Source organism: Anoplophora glabripennis, unplaced genomic scaffold, assembly GCF_000390285.2.
Source record: "Anoplophora glabripennis isolate ALB-LARVAE unplaced genomic scaffold, Agla_2.0 scaffold4, whole genome shotgun sequence".
NCBI classification, from domain to species: Eukaryota; Metazoa; Arthropoda; class Insecta; order Coleoptera; family Cerambycidae; genus Anoplophora; species Anoplophora glabripennis.
The window spans coordinates 2,698,494-2,717,994 of NW_019416568.1; the positions used below are offsets into that span (position 1 = coordinate 2,698,494).

The 19,501-nt window shown below is 31.0% G+C and overlaps 1 protein-coding gene across 1 annotated transcript; it reads right to left on the reverse strand.

Moving 5' to 3' along the window:
- Nucleotides 1-5,166: 5,166 nt before the first annotated feature.
- On the reverse strand, nt 5,167-18,816 carry LOC108917378 (ETS-related transcription factor Elf-3). Its single transcript, XM_018723936.2, has 7 exons — nt 18,483-18,816; nt 12,857-12,884; nt 8,072-8,335; nt 6,102-6,161; nt 5,960-6,028; nt 5,499-5,685; nt 5,167-5,423 (listed from the first exon to the last, which is right to left on the reverse strand). Exons 1-7 carry the CDS (start codon nt 18,525-18,527, stop codon nt 5,318-5,320), a joined length of 759 nt encoding a protein of 252 aa, XP_018579452.1. The 5' UTR covers nt 18,528-18,816; the 3' UTR covers nt 5,167-5,317.
- Between the last annotated feature and the right edge of the window lie 685 nt (nt 18,817-19,501).

Genomic DNA, 19,501 nt, shown 5'->3' on the forward strand with positions numbered 1-19,501 from the left:
TAGTATGGGCCTAAAATTTAAATAAAATTTGGGATACGTGATGTTAAATGGGATGAGGTAAGCTCAATTTCCAATCGAAAGTATTATCTTTGGGATTTGACAGAAACGACTAATGACGCCATCAATTATATTTTTTCCAGAAACATATCCAAATTTTTTTTCCTGTTCCTCTTTTTTCTGATAAACTTCAAGGATCAAGTAGTCGTTGGAAAATAATTGAATGTTCATTCTATAAAGTACATAAATGTCATTAAGAATAAATAAAAGGATTAAACTCGATAATTCTTTAATACAGTTAAAACAAATGACAACAATAACTAAACTTAAAAAATGAGGCAACACTTTCACATTCTCCAGAAGTGCAGGAAGTTCTTCTTGTAAGAAATTGAGGTAACTCACGCTGTTCAATGTATGTTCATAAAAATAAGGCCCAATTAAATGTCTATGCCGATGATGCCGCACCACACATTTAGTCTGACTTTCGTCCGCCCAAAGAACGTGCCGAAAAATGTTCTGAACAACAGTTTCTACATTTACTACAATTTGAGGTATAAAATTGTCTATTTTCAATGTGGCGCTCAAGCAAATACTCCAAATTGTGAATTTTGTAGTCATGAATGATGATGAATGATTTATCCAAATTGAATTCCTGGCTAACCTGCCGTATAGAATTCCGTGGATTTTGTGTATTAACATTGTTTTCGGTGAATTATTTGAATTTTTCGAACAGGAAATGCATTTTCATTTCGTCGCAAGGAATGAGGCGCTCTGGATACCTTACTCGATATAAGTCTACATCTTCTTGAATTTTTTTGTGACTCGCCGTAAATTAGCAACGTATCAACATTTTCTGAATGAGAAAACATTTTGTAAGCACAGGAGTTATACGTTTGATGTTCATATTGAGTAATGACATTTTGTGACATTTATGCACTCTAAACAACGAACATTCAATTATTTTCCAACGACTACTTGATCCTTCCACCGCTAATGCGATTTTTAGGTGGTATTTCGTTTGAGACTCTTTAGGGCGACATTGCTTATAACCTTTAAACGGGATATAATACAGAAAAATGTCTCTAATAAAAGTTTATTAGAAAAAAGGGAGCTTTTTAACAGGAAAAAAACTATGATACGTATTGGCTCTTGATCATGTTCCTTAATCAGTTCTTTGGTTAAAACTGTACCATAAATGACAATACCGTTACATATAGTTGTAAAACAATCAGTATTTCCCTTATTCAAATATTCACGTATAATGTTTTTAGTTCGTTTAGATTGGATTTAAATAGATCAGTGTCGTGTTGTTACGTTATGTACTTGTAATCTTTATAATTCACTCAAAGTTACGTTGCAATTAATACCAAAGAGAAAAGTATTTATCAATGACGAATAAGTAAGTGTTTGGCCATATCACATGTGTTATAGTTATTTTGTGATTCATGCTATCGTAGATAAGCAAGTTAGGTAAATATTCAGCAAATAATCCTTCGCAAATGTGTTAATAATGTCTGGGAGTATGTTGATAACTTTCAATGTATGTTATTTGTAATGAACATTTTTTATCCGTTCTTCTATAAAAAAAATGTAACCAAATTCTATGTATTATACAAGGTGTCCCATTTAAGATAGGCTCTTCTATAATCCAATAATACAAAAAATTGTTTCATGTAAAAACTACACCAAATCAATCAACAATATGTATTCATGAGACCAATGAGACACATTTTCTTCTATAAAACTGACTTCTAATTTAAAATAATTAATTTATTATGTATTTCATTTTCCTGAAGTGTATTTTATGTCATTATATCATTAAGTAAATTGTTTTGCTCATCTTTGCCATTGATTCCACAATCTGGATGGGATCCGTTATAGATCGCATCATCAGGTATGTTTCTACCTTTGTTTCAGCGAAACTTATTCTCGGCGACAATAAAATATCTTAATCTGTAATGTGTAATATTTGCATAATTAAATAATAATCTTCCAAGCTGGTCCGACACGGTAATTTCCACTCGGGGTTATATTTATTCCAGTAGGAATAAAGTGTTTTATTATTTACTATATCAAATGGTAGATTACATGCAATCAGTATGAAGATTAAATCAAACAAAAATTGAGTGTTCTGGTTTTCGCCAGTTTTTTTTTATGCGTGTGTTGTGCATTGTTTAATACTTATTACTTTATGTTTATTAATATTTATTTTCAACGTTTTATACATATACATACAAGTATGTATATACTGAAAAGAAAGTATTATTTGTTATTTAACTTTGCCTACGACCACATGCGGTTGAAATACCACATGTTGAGTGCCGCTTTGTTGGACAAATTTACTAATGATAAAGCTGTGATGCTGGCCTGAGTACATAATTTATTACTCCTTGCTTTTTTTATTAATTTTATAAAACAGTCAAACATTTTAACGAAGGGAGCAGCTTCAATAGGTGTTTTTAGAACTCATTATTTTCCTTTACTTTCATAAAATATTTTCTATTCAAAAAAATATATCTCTGATTTGTTTTCCACTTGAACAGTTTTACATGTTAATAATTTTGTAGCTACCTACCGGTGAAGTTCTTTTTTTGTCAGAATTGTTTGTTGTTTTTTAGCACTAACTACGGTCGACATAATTACACACAATTATTCATCAAAAGGCAACTAAAATCGTAAAAGAAATCGTACTGTTGTCTTTGTTATCGTGCGGATGTTGCGTAATTAATTTCTATGCGTTTGCGTTTATCTTGGTGTATTATTGTAGTTAATTTAATTTGTTGCTTTTAAATAAATAATGGGTACGCCTATGTCCCGCGGCTCAGTTCTGACAGCCTAGTAATAAATACTATTTGTAATGTATTATGCAATGCAGAAGATTAGTTTTTTCTTGCTTAAACGAATAGTTAAAACCGCATTTGTAGTTTCGGAGATATTTTCGAAGTGGCAACTTTAAAAAAAGGTCAATTAACACAAAAAATGTGCATTTTAAACCCAATATCTGTTTATCAGAGTAGAACTTAAATTCGACGAAAAATTAAAAAATGCAGTAACACAGATAGCGCTGAGAAGAAATAAATATTAATTTAAATTTTAATTTGAGAAAAAAATTGATTTAGGTATGCTTTTATTTGAAACACTCGTTTGTATTATCGATATTACGGGAGTTATTCTTATGTGTGACACCCGTATGTATGTACAGGGTAATAAAACTAGAATATGTCGTGAATAAAAGAAAAATGTTTCGCTCGTCCATTTTCTTATATAAATTTTTACCCTCAAATCTTTCATTTTTGAGTTATCTGGGTGCTATGAAATCTTCAGAAAATGTTGTCTACCTAAATATCTGAAATTCAATTGTATGTACACAATACATGAATAAAATACCATTCAATGCAGTCCAAATAGTGACGTGCCACTGAAAAAAAATTTTTTTGTTGATTTTGAAAGAAAATGATGTTTTGCATAACTTATTTGCATTAAGTTCATGAATCATTGCTGTATCACCCTGTATAACTCTAAATTTAACTGAACGTAAAGTTATGCAAAAAAGTCAATAGAAAGTTTTAATTCAAAATAAAATTAACCTAGCGAAAATGAATATGTTGTTCAATATACAAATGTAACTAGCATACCTCATACCTATTCCACTAGTTTGAGCTGACACTTCATTTCAGTTTGAATGCAATTTTATTCATGTATTGCGCACACAAAATTTCGTTGAGAGTTTAATGGCAATGGCATAAATATTTTTAAATTTTGACGAGAAAAACAAAACTTCATTTTTGAAGGTTGTAATGTTTATTTCCTGCAATTACTATCAGTTGAAGATATTAATGGAACATAGAACACGTTGCTAGTACTTAACAAAGTTAGTATGATATATTTTTCTATTGAAATTTCCTTGTAGAATGACCAAATGATTACACTTTTTAATTATTTTTTAATTTAGTGAGTGATATAGAAATGTTTAATAAGTAAATAAGATATTAAAAATACTCAAGAGATACTTGTAAATGTGAATATAATGTTGTTAGTATCTGTATTATTATGTACATATCAGAACTTTAATAAAAATTATTAATTTATGTAGTATGATTATTTTAATTTCATTTATTTTCTCTCTTCATGAAAAATACATTGTCCCGTTGGCCTAATTCCCCATAATCATAAATATTTCGTTAGAATTGACAATCTACTGCAGTGAATGGTTTATGATTTTGGAGAATAACAAAGTACTGCAGTCGCCCTTCATTGTGGGGCAAAATCTCTATCGCCAAACCTTTAGATGAGGTTACTGTACCTTCAAATCCAAGTCCCAAACGTGCATTTCTAATTTCACTCAATTTTCAAATCTTAAAAGCAGAAGACGTAGCACCTATGCTGTCAAAGTCAGAATCTAAACAAAACAGCAGTGTCCGGGAATTCGCGAAGCCACCTCGCAGATGATCGAACGTCTACCCTGATATCTCGCAGTTCAGTAACCAGAGCAGAAATCTCTGGCCAGCATATGTACACGACCCGAATTCAAACGTATTGATTGTCTCAATATCCTGAAGCCGTCCTTGCTTATTTAGAGGGTAATAATTTCTAAGGCAGTACCGACAAGTACAATGAACCTAAAAAACTATATAAAGATTTTTTCCAAATATATTGATCGAATTCCATCAATTAATAATCTTGTCTAAGAGAGTAGATATCTTTTGCAGACGTATATTTTTGGCATCAAAAAAAAATTTTTTCACTTCGTTTGAAAGGACTTTTTTGAAAAATTCTATTAATTTGAATTAATTTAACACCTTTAAAATAAATTTTTAATACTTACTTACCTTTACTATGATTTTGAATGTCCTCCATTAATTTTGAACAAAAATTAGTCTAATTTTAACCTAAGTTTAATTTAATCACATTAATACAACGTTTTTTTTTGTCTTCATTTTCAGAAAAGTTTCAACTGTCTTTAACTTTGTGTTTTGTAAAAAAGTACTGCCAAAGAATAAAATCTGTTGGTTCCACCAACGTCTACAATTTGCTTTTTGGAGAAATTCATGTAGACTTGTTACGTAAATACTATCCAAAATCCGATTTAAAAAATTCTTATGAAATTTTACTGTAGGATTGATTAAACTGTATTGTACATCTTTGATGACGGAAAAAATCAATTCAAAGTCTTTCTTGTAAATTTATTTAACAATAATTATATCATTATACAATACTAAAAATATAGCACTGAAATATGCTTACATAACATACTGTTTTAAATTAAATACAATACAAAACTAGATAATATCAGAGTATTTCTTAATTTGTTAATATTTTTTCAAGAAAATGAGAAACTACTCTGCCACCCCTTAGCATGAGGTCCAAACTTGTATACCAATCTCTTTCCTGGTACAGGTAGTAGGACTTTATTCTTATAGTGATACCTAAAGCAAATAAAAAATAGCAATAATAAACCTGCAAAATGTATTTGTCTTGGTCTTAATATAATAGAAACCTACCGCATCGCCCTAGTAAATTTTTCATAATTCATCGTCTTATTGTGATTCCTGCTACCCCATAGGCGTGCGACGGTGTCACTTTTAACAAACTTAAAAGTGCCCTCCTCGTAGTTTTCCCATTTTATGAGTTCCGTCTTTTTGTCGTGTAGCAAATGAAGCAAAAATTCCCAAAGTTTTTCAGACCTCTCTGAAATAAATAGATACAATTCCTCCATTGAACTACCCCAACTACCCATTCTTCCATCCCACCCTCCCCCAAGTTAATATTTTAAAACAGAAAAAATAAAAAAATTAAAAAAAAAATTAAATTTTGTCTACACCATTCCTTCAAAAGACTATAAACCATCATCTGCTGATTATCAAAATGTCTTTATACGTATCACAAATGTAAGCCATGCTTTGTTTAAAGTTTACCGAATATATCAAAATAACAATAATCAAAAATCAGTGCATCCGTTTACCTTTTCTTTTTCGTCTGCATTCCGATTTCGGTCTTCCCACTCGCTTAGATGATTTTTCTTCAAAAATATCTGTATAATAAAAACTATTTACTAAGTTTCAATTACATTGTATTTCATTCAGTAAATGAATTATTTTACCTACCGTATACATCAGATTCCCGAGGATACTCCTTATTTACGGCGATGCAATAATCCTCCTCCTCTAAAATAAAGATTGCAACAGTAAGAAAATAAATATGTAATGTCAAATTAAAAAAATACATTTTGAATCATTTTTATTTATTTACGCAGTCGTAAATAATTGAGAAACCAGATACCTCTTGATATCATCTGCCTTCCCGTTAATATTAAAATAGGGTTCCAAATTGTGAAGTTAAATAATTAAAAAAAATTTTCCCAATTCTAGGCTTACCTATACATAAAAGTTTAGTAGTCATAATTCGTTATTCAGTTTCCAGTTCTGATCTTCGGAATCAGAACCAACCAAAACTGTTAATCTTACGCCCCCGTAATATACAACTTTTTTGTTCATTTATGATTACTCTACCTCATGCTGAAGTAATGGCATCCAAATTTCTTACACCCAGTATACACTGCAGATATGTTAAATAAATGAAATGAAATATTTTTTTATGTTACAATCTATTCCTCAAACTTTGTTATAATTTTTGTAAATATAAATTCCTTTCTCTCTTTCTTACTTTTTTGCAAATAGTATACCCGCAGCCATTTGGATTATTCTACAATCCTCTGATGAACAAATCCTTGACACGGATCTGCTGTAGCGGGTTTCGAACCAACAGGTGAACACCGATATCGAACCAATCTAATACTTGAGTGGGCCTTTGAGACATCATCTACCATAACTCCTATTACTGCGATACTACATTTAAGAATATAACTTTACCGAACCCAGTAGTATGTACAAAATTTATATAAATTATTTCTGTATCCACAATGATAAAATAAGTAAATAATAACTCCCTGCTACCTACTTTCCTATAAATGTTATGGGTGTTAAAATTATAATCTCTTGGACTTTCTCTAAAAAATGGAATATAAAAATTACCTTTTCGACTTAATAAAAGTTGCGATAGAAATATTTATTAATTTATTGTTTCTGCAGTTCAATTTGTTCAAATATCTAACAATTCTAAGGTACCCCTATTTCATAGCACACAAAATTTGGACTCTGTAGTTCCATTTTTTTCAATTGATTATTATACATATTATATGTATATTAATCATATAGTTAACAATGATTTAAAGAAATAACGATCTAATCTCTGTCACTAGAAATACAATAGCAATTTTCTGTGCGTAGCTTAGTGCAAAACGATTCTTTCTTTTTTGGCGTTAATTTTGACGATTAGTGCTTATTTCTACTTCTTGTGCTTAGAACTTTTCCTCTCAAAAAGGAAACACATTTTCATAGAAAGTATAATTACGTTAAAGCTCAACAAACAAATCATAAATCTAAATAAGTAAATTCTAAAATAAATATGTTAGGTACCTTAGAAACAATACAAAGTTAGCTGTACCTACGATGAGTATTTCATTTTCGTTCAAACAAATTTCGCATTATCTTCATTTGCATACGAATCATTCATAAAACATCGAAACAAGGTCATAAAATTGTTGCGTAGATAAATGCAGATACTTCATTTAGGGAGCAGGTATTAACAATTCGTTGTAATTTGGCGCAGCATTATGGTAGGCGTTACCCTCCTATTATTTCCAGAAATGTAATTAATGAAAATATAATTAACAAAGCAAATAGTACATATCTAATCTAATCTTCAAACAATAGCAATAAACGGGTAGTAAGGAATAAAGTCAAAACACATGAAATCAATTTTTTGTATAAAGTAACTTTTACAATTCTAAAATGATTCTGAGTAGGCGGCCGTAACAACGCACCTAGCATTGAATTAAATGCATGCGGCTACAACACATTGCCTTGCATAGTCAACTCGAGCTTAGTATTTTTATTCAGTATGAAGAAAAACCAATAAGCAGTAAATAGGCTGATTATATTTCCTTATACATTCATAAAGGTGATCAGAAGATGAAGACGAAAGAGAAAGAAAACTAAATCACTGAAATACTCACTAAACGGATTTCTTCTTATATAATTTTCCTTTGCTTCAAAGATAATCGTACCCAGTGGTTTAGAATCTGCTAAAATCTGACAGTATTCTTCCTGCAGATTTATAAATATATTTCCAGAGATGCATCTAAATCTCTCTAGATTGCAAGATTCAAGGAATCCGAAAATAATTTCAGTTTTTATGAAATCCAAAACATCTTCGGCAGTCCACCGAACCATGGGAGTATGTTTCCAAGTCGGTGTACATTCCAATTGATTTGACGATTCTGTGAAATAACTATTTTTCAAATACAAAAATAAAGAAATAACAAAAGAAATTTAAAAAGTGGACATCGATTTGTTGATATACCGTACGCACCTAAAGTATGGAATAAATTCAGTAAAAACGAAACAAATCTCGCACAGATCGATTTTTAATTTACATATTTGAGCATAAAAGTCGATTTTCAACCGTCATTTGTTTTCGAGGAATGACGTCATCGTCATTTTTTTTAAATAGCAACCCCTATTTTTTTCTTGATTCTGAAAGATCGATTCATTGTCGATCCGACAGTATCAAAATCTTACCATCTTACATAGGAAAGTTTTCGAGTAAATGGCGAATGAATGTTAGAAAGCCCAAATTAATTAAAATAAAGCAAAAACGTTATCAAATTTAGTTTTCCGAAATGCCTGAAGTTTTTTATGGATCACGTAGGTGTAAATCTTTACAAAGAGTCACTGTCATACCGACTTTCTAAGTTTTGTAAGCGATATAAAAATTATTGTTGAATTTAAAGTATTATGGCACATTTAACTGTCACACAAAGAATTGAAATTTTAATTCTTTTCGGATGCGGGGATAAGACTAAAAACGCAGCAGGAAGTTTGCGATTTATTTAATGAAAAACATCCAGATCGCCGTATCAGCCAGTAAGATAGAATCTAAATTTAGAGAAACTGGCAATGTTGTAGATATTCCAAAACCTAGACATCCAAGCGTTAGTGAAGATCACAAACAGAACATTTTGAAAAGTATGGTAGATAATCCATATTCTTTAAATAGTGTTTTCCGCAAAGACAAATAATTTCAAACATTTAATAACTGAATAATCTAAAGCTTATCAAATAATAGGAATGTTATGTCATGCCACCTGAGTATTTTCAAAGACGCCGCAGTAAAACGAATAAACAGGTGCAAAAAACGATCAAACCATCAAGGTTTTAGGTACTGAAATCTACGAAAATACTAACTTTTTTATATATAATTCCACATGTAAATATTCTTATAACATTTACTTGCTTAGTCCTACATATAAAATTGTTTACTTTTATTTATAAGTACGTGAAAATAATTCTTAAAATGTGGGGTTAGGATAACAGAAAACGCATGTTTTACAAACGCTTTTTTTTAGTTATTATTTTATTTGGGTAAATTTAAATGGTAACAATGAATAAACAAAACATCAAGGACTTTATTTTTGTGCTTACTTTTGTTCTACACGTTTTACTTTTCAAGATTTTAGTACCTAAAAATGCCAGAAATTTCACCATTTCTCGGCCACCTTAAACAATGAAATTAGGCAGACCACAGTGCTACGTATCCTGAGGCAGGAAAAATATCATCCCTCCAAAATTCAACTTGTGCAGGAACTCAATGAAGACAATCCCGACCGCCCCTTACACTTTTGTAAAAATATGATGGATTTGTGTCAAGTAAATAGAGATTTACACCGGCAAATAGTTTTTTCAGACCCACGTTTTGTCTCAATGGTACAGTAAACCGTCAAACTTGCAGGTATTGGAGTCGGGAAAATCCTCATTGGATGGCAGCGACACATAACCAACACCCACAGAAATTAAATGTGTGGGCTGGAATAGTTGACAACAGAATAGTAGGGCCTTTCTTCTTTGAAGGCACCCTTGCAAGAGAAAGATATTTAGAGTTTTTACAAAATGACCTTGTTCCAGCGCTTGCAGTAATTTTTCCTAACGATAATGACCCTGATATTCCTGATGACACCATATGGTTTCAGCAAGACGGTGCACCTCCGCACTATGCGCGCCCTGTTCGAGATTTTCTGGACAATTGTTTTCCTAGGAGGTGGATCGGCAGACGAGGACCGATAGAATGGCCCGCGAGATCCCCAGATCTTACACCCCTGGACTATTTCTTATGGGGCTACTTAAAGTCCAAAGTGTACGTTAATAGACCACATAATTTAGAAGAACTCCAAAATTGTATTATAGATGAAATACACAGAGTTACCCCAGAAATAATTCATAATGTGCAAGAAGAATTTCTACACAGACTTGCGTATTGTCAAGAAGTCGGTGGGTGGCAATTCGAACACTTAATTTAGGTAGAAAACTTAATGAATTGTATTTGCTTGACATAGGAATTGTTATTTTTTTAATGAATAAAATTTACGTTTTCTAACATTCAATCGTCATTTACTCGAAAACTTTCCTATGTAAGATGGCAACATTTTAATACTATGGGATCGATAATGAAACGATCTTTCAGAATCAAGAAAAATAATAGGGGGTTGCTATTTAAAAAAAAATGTCGATGACGTCATTACTCGAAAACAAGTGACGGTTGAAAATCGCTTTGTATGCTAAAATATGTATTTTTTTTTAATTAAAAGTCGACCTGTTCGAGGATTTTTCCCAAAAAAATTTGTTTCGTTTTTACTGAATTTATTCCATACTTTAGGCGCATACGGTATATTTAATGATACGTTTAAGGACAGATTCTACATTTCATTACAAGAATTCCTACAAACGTGGATTAATAATAACAATAAAATTGATATGTTAAAAATGTCTTTCTCTATTTTTCTTCAATAAAAATAAATTAATATTTCATATTTGGCTACTTCACTCTGCTATATTTTGTGCTAATAGCTACAATGTTCAATAGCTATATACATTTAAAAGTATTTGTGCTTATTTTAGAATCAAATGTTTTATTATATGCATATTATATGTAATCTAGAAAGATTAAAAGACATATCTTTATCCCCCTTTTCGTTTAATTTGTAAGTCATTAGCATTTATTTCCTTTGCTGAAATATGGTACCATTGGGATCTCGATTATTTTAAGACGGCAAGTTACCGCAAAGTTACTGAATTTAATGATGAGTAACTTGCTGAAGTCTTTTTCATTTGGAACTTATCGAAGAAAAAAATTCACTGTAAAAAAATTTCACTCAAATTACTCAATAATGTATCAATTTCTGTCCACACCCATTTTGTCCATTATTGAGTGAAATTTTCACTCTATTAATATGAGTACAACCATTATATATGTAAATTTACTTATACAATGGTACAACTGAGTGAAACTATTGCATCAGAAATGCGTGAGTTTTATTCAAATCCGAATTACTGCTAACTATCAATTTGGTCACTTTTGACTCTATTCTGAGTATATAAAACCAATTTAGAATTGACTTTTTCTCTATGATTTAAATTTAACTATTATTGAGTAATTTTTTACTCAGACTTAGGTTATATTCTCTTTAAATTTTAATTTAAATATCGTTGTATTAAAGTCATAAACTACTAAGCTGCCACAGTGGTTTGTACAAAGATCTGTTTTAGAGACAATATTTTAGGTCTCGATTTTAAGGCCTTACATATCGAAATAATTTTGTACGCAAACAACGTTCGCTAACTTTGATTAGCGATCGTGGTTAGTTAACGATCGCGTCTGTGTGGACCCGAAGTAAGCAATTGGTTTTTGGTGGCCACACAAATACTCTCTTTCCTTAATTAGTGGCCAAACGTTTTGAACCTGGTCGTGCAACCTGCTATACCAAAATAGTCCGTGAAAGTCTCAAAAATGTTACGTTTACGTTTGCGATAGCAAGAAAAGCATCTTACTTCACAAACTGAGAATGTCGTTTTGGCTGTAGGTACCTAGCTACTGTTTCAACAGAAATTTCATTAGTCGTTAGTAGTTTTCAAGTGGCCATTTTTATACACTCAGGAAACACTGTCATAAAAATTCACACAATTGTTCCTACAGGAAATAATTGTATTAATTAAACTTCCATACAATATTTTTTGAAAGTTTGTGAAAATCTACAATTTGTTGGTAATAATTTAGACGTTGTAAAACTAATCAGTAATCACAATGTAAACGTCAAATTTTCATATCAATTAAAGCTGTTTTACATTGACAATTTATTGATCAATTAATTGATGAAGTCGCTTCATCAAGAAATCGGACAAGTGTAATGCACCAAATCAGCTGTCAAATAACTTCATCAATGTATTCATCAAGTTCTTGACGAATTAGAGCATGTTCTAATTTTCGTCAATTTCTTCGTGAAGTTCGGAAGTACCAACCCAACAGATTTCCAGCCTCAGATCAGTAATGAGGTTATGTTATTGGAATATGTAAATAATTGTGTGGCGTCGGGCTAGTTTTGCATTGTTTTTACTGATTTGTTACTTACAAAAACTAATATTTATATAATATGTGTCAGTACGGTACCCCTATTGTATCACTACAATTATGAGTGGAAAGGTGACATTTTTGAAATTTATTTGCTTCTTTGATTCATTGGTAGAACTGATTCATACGTCAAAATACTTGACAAAGTCTGTAGCAGTGTAAAACCACACTGTTTACCAATCAATTCGTGAATTAATTGATGAAGAACTTCGTCAATTTATTGATGAATAAATTGTCAATGTAAAACAGCTAGAAACTATATGTGGATTTTCACGACAACGTTTTTTTCGTTTAAAAATGTAGTTAACCGTTTTAAGAATTAGAAGTAAAATGTTCTTACCATTAAAATTGAAGAATTCATCAAGAATCTGAAAGAAATAAGATTGCTTAGAACATAAACAAGGGTATGTACCTATTTAAAATTATATGTATTTCCACAGACAAAATAGCTATCGTCCCAGACCGCTACTGGCTCGCATTCCTACGTGTATCCCAGCAACATATAAACAACGGTTTGGCAATGTTGTCACGTGTACTAACGGATATATTTTGTACACCTTTTTATCAATGCCTGTTTTTTGCTTTACTGTATTTAATTAAATGCAAGTATTGCTGAAAATGTTTTAAAGAATGAACGAATTGGTACCTATGTAGGTAGTCAACTTAGACGATCGGATATTCTGCAGCGATTATGTAATTATAATTTGGTTAATTAGCAACTATTTTCATTTTTTAATATTGAAATACTGCAGAAAATATATTTCCAAACAAACAAAATTCGTAATAATATATTAAACATCTTGAAATATAATTTTTTAATATTTGATGAGAAATTAATTAATATACAAGATGGGTTATTAGTACGTCGCGGAATGTAGGTACAGGATATTTGTTTGTATTTTGACATCCACTTATAGGTTTAATAATTAACGATAGAAAAAAACTTTAAATACAAATGTACGACTTTTCCTTTATTTCTTTTGACATCAAAATTTGCCGGCATAAAGTATATGTTTAAAGTACAAAAATCATTAAAAAAAATTAAATTGATGCTTATTGAAATATGATTTGTATAACTAACCTTTACAACAACCTAAGGAGAATACTTAAAAACGAAGTAACATTAAAATCAAATAATTCGTCCTGTATTTTTTCTTTCAATACTTGTAAATCTTGAGGTCTTTAATAATATATTTTGTTGAAGTGTCCCAACAAAAATATGTCTAAAGGACTAAGATCAGGGCTGTTTCCTGGGCACCTAAGGTTTTTAATAATATTTTTTACAGTGTTCATTGACGGCATTTGTCCTCCAAAATAAATTTGCCCATATTCCTAAAGAACTTTTAGACATTATTCTTATTTGAATAATTTAATTGTTTCATTTTTCGTCATCAGGATAACCATTTTAATTTTTTGGTTTTTGTCTGATTGTGTGCGAGAGAGATAGAGTTATAGTGTGCGAGTTACAGTTTCTTGTTAGAATTAATCAAAAAGCTAAGTAATAGCTGTTCCATGAAAAAGTAAAATATAACAGTCAAAAATAAAGTTGAAGTAATATTCTCTGCAAATAGGGGCCAACAGACGAACGTTTATGCGCGCACTCAAAACGTGCATACCTATAAAAACGTTAGTGTCTTTGCACAATAACGTCACGTTTTTGGATGCACAGTCCTAAGGAATGACGCTCATGATTTCTGTCTACGACAGAAATTTTCTAAATTGTGCGTCGTACATCAGTAACGTTCAGGTAAACTTGTAAGTTTTTGTTCATTTGCTTTGCAAGTTTCTTGTTTTGTAAAATGATTGCCCCTTGAATTCCTGCAGGAATTTATTGAAATGTACAGGGAACTGCCCTATCTATGGCAAGTAAAATCTGAAGAATATGTTTCGGGAATTATTTCACATAAGGTTTGCGCAGATACTGGTGTGGTAAATTTCAAGGCTTGATAATTTCGTCCCGTCGCTAAATATCTGAATGTTGCAGTTAATCGTTCGCAAATACTTATTGCTGGTCTCATTATTGTATCTTGACGTATCAGTGGAGCAACCACGTTCAGCAGTTGCAAATAAGTATATTCCATCCTAAGACAATTGGGCCAATCATCTGGTTCTAATGTTAGTTCTTCTAATAGGTTGATGTGAGAAAACCTTTGTCGTTGTAGAAGTCACTATTTACACCACATGCAACGGGATTGTTTTCTTTTTTTTATTCTCATTTTGAGCACATTAGTGCACGCCACTGCTGCCAATGCTAAATCAACCACTTCCTTCGACATCGTTCAAAAATAGTAAGCAAAACTGCGGATTTTGTAGGCGCGTCTGTAGGCGGAGCTAATGCGCGTTTTTTATACACATTTTTGAATGCGCGTACATAAACGTTCGTCTGTAGGCTCTTAACAAAAAGTGTTCCAAAATTCACATAAGAAGTAATTGTAATTAAAAAAAAACAGGTTTTTAATTAAAAATTGTACATTTTGGTGGCCGTGGGCTTGCTGGCATAAACCGTAGACCTCAAATACCCGCAAAGAAAACAGTTCAACGGCGTTAAATTACATGATGTGGGCGGCCAATCATCAAAACGGGGAATTACACGATCAGGAAATACTCATGCAGTAATTGAATTCTTTCGCGGACTGTTTAGTATGAGGCATTGTCTTGTTGAAACCACATGTCGTCTACATCCATATCTTGCAATTTAGCCACAAAAATTGGATTATCATGTCTCGATAGCCAACACCATTAACTGTAGCCTGGTCGGCTGCATTTTCGAAGAAAAATGGTCCGATGATCCATCCAGTCCAAAATCCGCGCCAAACAGTGACACGTTGTGGAGGCATTTGTTTCTCAACAATCACTCGTGAATTTTCTGAACCCCAGACTTGATAAAGAAATTTAAGCGTCGCATTGTTGCCGGGTATTTAGAAGAACAGACTCCAGTTGCGCCAACACAGTATAGAAAAAGTAAACAATGCAGTAACAATCGCAGATATTCACTATTTTGTTTGACAACCGTCAATTTTCTTTCTTTACGCACTGTTCCCTGCAATGTAATCCAGAAATAGCCAGCCTCTTATACACGGGAAAAATACCTTTAAAAAAATTGCTATATTATTGCAGACCCCCATGTTTTACTTTATACTAAATTAGTCAGCTTTAGTTATCATGGTCGTGAATAATTGTACAAAAAAAATTACAATAAATGCTTCAAATTCTGGAGAACTGGATGATAGATTAGTTCTTTTCTTTATTCCATAAAAGGCTACTAATGCACTCTCATCTAAAAAAGGAACCTCTCACTTTTGTGAAGAGTGATCTTTTTTGCTTTCTATTGTCTTTTTTATTTGCCTTGAAAAAGATTTACACCGTACATCCTTCTAGAAACTTCCCTTTATATAAAATATAATTATCCAGTTATTTTTTCTGCTTTTGTTTTCAAAATAACGAAAAAAAAATAAGATTCGCCATCTAATACCATCATAACACCCATATTTTCAGAATTCAGCATTTAACAATTGCTTTGGTATACAAGCAACTAGTAAGGAAGACTCAACTAAGTTGACATTTTGCCGATTTCCATGTTTCAAGTGTCAATTTTGACATAATATTTAATTAGTATATTTGTATTAGTATTCGTAACTTGTATTAGCGAAATGAGAACGAAAAATTTAAGTCTGAAATATTTACCATTTATTGTACTGACAATCCATTACCATACCTAGATTGAACATCTATATTCTTGACTAGATGATAATAAATGGTCCGAAGAACCCAAGCAGCAAAACCTTATTTTACGAAGCTCTAAAAGCTGCTTAATTCGAAAAAAGTTGGAGGACAAGTCATAAATCCTTATTAAAACAACATTCACGACTGTGATTTGTACATTTTATTAATAATTATGTATTAGAAACCGATTTCTGCAGAGGTCTGGATTAACTTGACCTAGGTATTTCCAATCTTGAGACTGTGTGAATTTTCTTATTACGTCCGTATGTATTAATGCTGTTTGTTTTTAAATGATGATTATTTTGAAATAATTAAGAATACTTAATTGGTTCTATAATATAGAATAATAATTTTATACTAGGTACCTTCTATCACTTTATTATAGCAGCTACAGCTTTATACAGGCTGTTTCAGAAAGACCTCCCGTAAATACAGGGGGTGATATTACGACAAAAAATAAGAATTTTCTGTCTTATTGTCTATTTCCTCTTGTTTTCGAGATACAGAGCGACAAAATACAATTTTTTAAATAGAATTTTTACGAAAATGTTCAAACGGTGCGAAATATTTTTATGAACTTTGGTATTCAGGGGTTTTTAAGGATACCAAATACGCTGATCTAATTATTTTTTGAATATTTCATAGAGGGCGCTAGTTATGCTACATCTCTATTACATTTTAAGTTCTAATTTTTTTAAGGTTAGGTTTTTTACCATTCGGGCTCCAATTTCTAATGTACAATTTTATTTTCTAAAAATAATGTACTCTCGTTAGAACTTCCTAATGTGGACTGTTTTAGAGAAAAAAGGCTTTTAATTAAACTCTTACGGTGTATAAAATAAGTGACTTTTCTCAAAGTGGGCCTATGTCAAAACTTATTGATGGATGTCTTATAAACAACGCATACATTCTTAGTAATATTTTAAACTCTATTAAAGAAAATAATCTATAAAGATATTTTTGTTTTTACATAAACCAAATTATATGCAACTGTAACCCCGCCATCTTGAAATTACGCTTCTATCATAGAACTTTCCCAAAAATTTTCAAATTTTAATAAACCTAAAATTCGTACTGAAAAATAACTTCAAAAACTGAACGTCATTAATATTTTACATGAAGTTATATTTATCTATGTTTTTTTTTACTTTTTACAAGCAATTTTTTTGGATAAAGCACATCTAATACCTAAAGCTACTTTTTATTGGTTATATGCAGATTTGTTTAATAATCCTAAAATTGATATAAAACAAAAGAAAGAAACAACGTGGTGAAATATTTCATAATCGTGTGAAGCCATGTTTAAAGATATTTGGAGGAGGGACAGAAAGTGTAAATAATTGAGAATTTAATAATGTTATTTATTTATAGATATACTTATTCGTATTATGCAGAAGAAAATTTGAGAAAAGGTAGTGACTGAATAATATAACTAAGTAAATAACAATGTTCTTATTTTATCCGTCGGTAGAATTTTCTATTATGTGTAAAGCAAACGGTAAATGAAAATGAGTACGAAATAGCGTTTCAAATTTTCTGAAATACTCGAAATTCTGAAATTCGATTTTTATACAAGCTTTCGACCAGTAAGTATGACATTATATAATCGCTATATTGTTAACAAAGTTTAACGTCAGTACTCTTGGTACAATCAAGAGTCCTTTTGCTCTAATAGTAATAACAGAAGCAACAAGAAATTGTACCATAACGAAGAATTGTGTGAAAATTGGTTCATTTTTTTTGTTATACATGATTGAATACTAGACTACCATTACTAAGATCTGTAGTAGATACAAATCTACTGTAATTTCATTTCTTTATGTTATGCAGCTTCTCTAATTATAATAAATTAATTTGACATCTTTTAACATTAGTAAAATAGTTCTTTCGTGAATTCAAATATTATTTTATTCTTTTATAATTCAAGTTTTGTATGTATGTCATTTACAATACTTTTTTAATAAACGAAGGCATTTACCAAAATTGTATTATATAGCAAAAAGGGGTACGGATCTGAAACATATATACATAATTTATTCAGAATTTTGTGATTTATATATATAAAAAATGTTTCTATAACATGTTGCTATCGTAAACAAAATGTTTCTTATGAAAACAATGTTTAATTTGCAGTTGAATCTATATTTTGATATATCTTGTACTAAATCTAATAGATAATACAATTTGCTAAAATTTATCAAAACATTGTTGAATATCAATATTTAAAGTAAATAACTACTTACATCTAAGTCTAATGCCGAGGTTAGGTCCTCAGTTTCCGAAAACATGTTGTTTCGTAATAAATTTATTTCAGTTCCACGACACGACCGTCTTTCCGTAACTAAACGAAATGCATCACACTGTGGGTTTCCCAAAGGCAGCAGTGATAAAAACCATAACTTTATCTATTTGTGACGTCTGGTAGTAAACACAACAACATTAAAAATCGTACTTGAATCTCCATTTATTATTTTTAGCAATTAGTTAAACTAGAACAAAAACCGCACTGACTGTAACAGTCATGAAACATGACTACTATTGAGTAAGGGCAGTATCTGCATTCTACTATAGTCAGTTTCATGTGAGTTCTATGACAGATATCAACTCTATGGTCTACAATCTCTAGATGTCCCAAATATTTCGGTTCTTTACATTTTGCACACTTTACACTTTACAAAATTTGTATTTCGTAGAAAATAATCAGTAGCAGCATTAATAAAAGTTCTCAGAATTAAAAAAACAGTTCATGTTCCAAATTTCTCTCATTTTGATTAAGATATTAACATTTATGATTTATGCTAATAACAAACGCGATTTTAAGAAAACTAACGATAAAGTATCAATACGATGAAATAGTTGTCTCTCTCTTAATAGAATTCGGACTAAGGCAATTGCGATATTTTAAGATCTCAACTTTGCATATCTGAAATACTCTTATAAACTACAATCAGAAATATTTCCCATAAATGATACCACAAGATATGAACAATATTAAGTGAATAAGTCTTCAAAGTCAAATCTAAAATCTTGGGGTTAAAAAGACAAAGATGTCTGGCGACAACCAAAGCAGTCAATTCCACACGGTCAATTATTTTGGAAATCCTCCTGGACTTGCCACCTTTCCATATATTATAGGTAAGAGAAAAAACTGACTGACATAATCGATCATGTGTCAAATTTATCAAAAAAAAAAAACAGGAGAGGAACTCGAGTATTGTTGTTCGACTATCTGCCCCGTTAATACTTTTTTCATGAGTAAAAC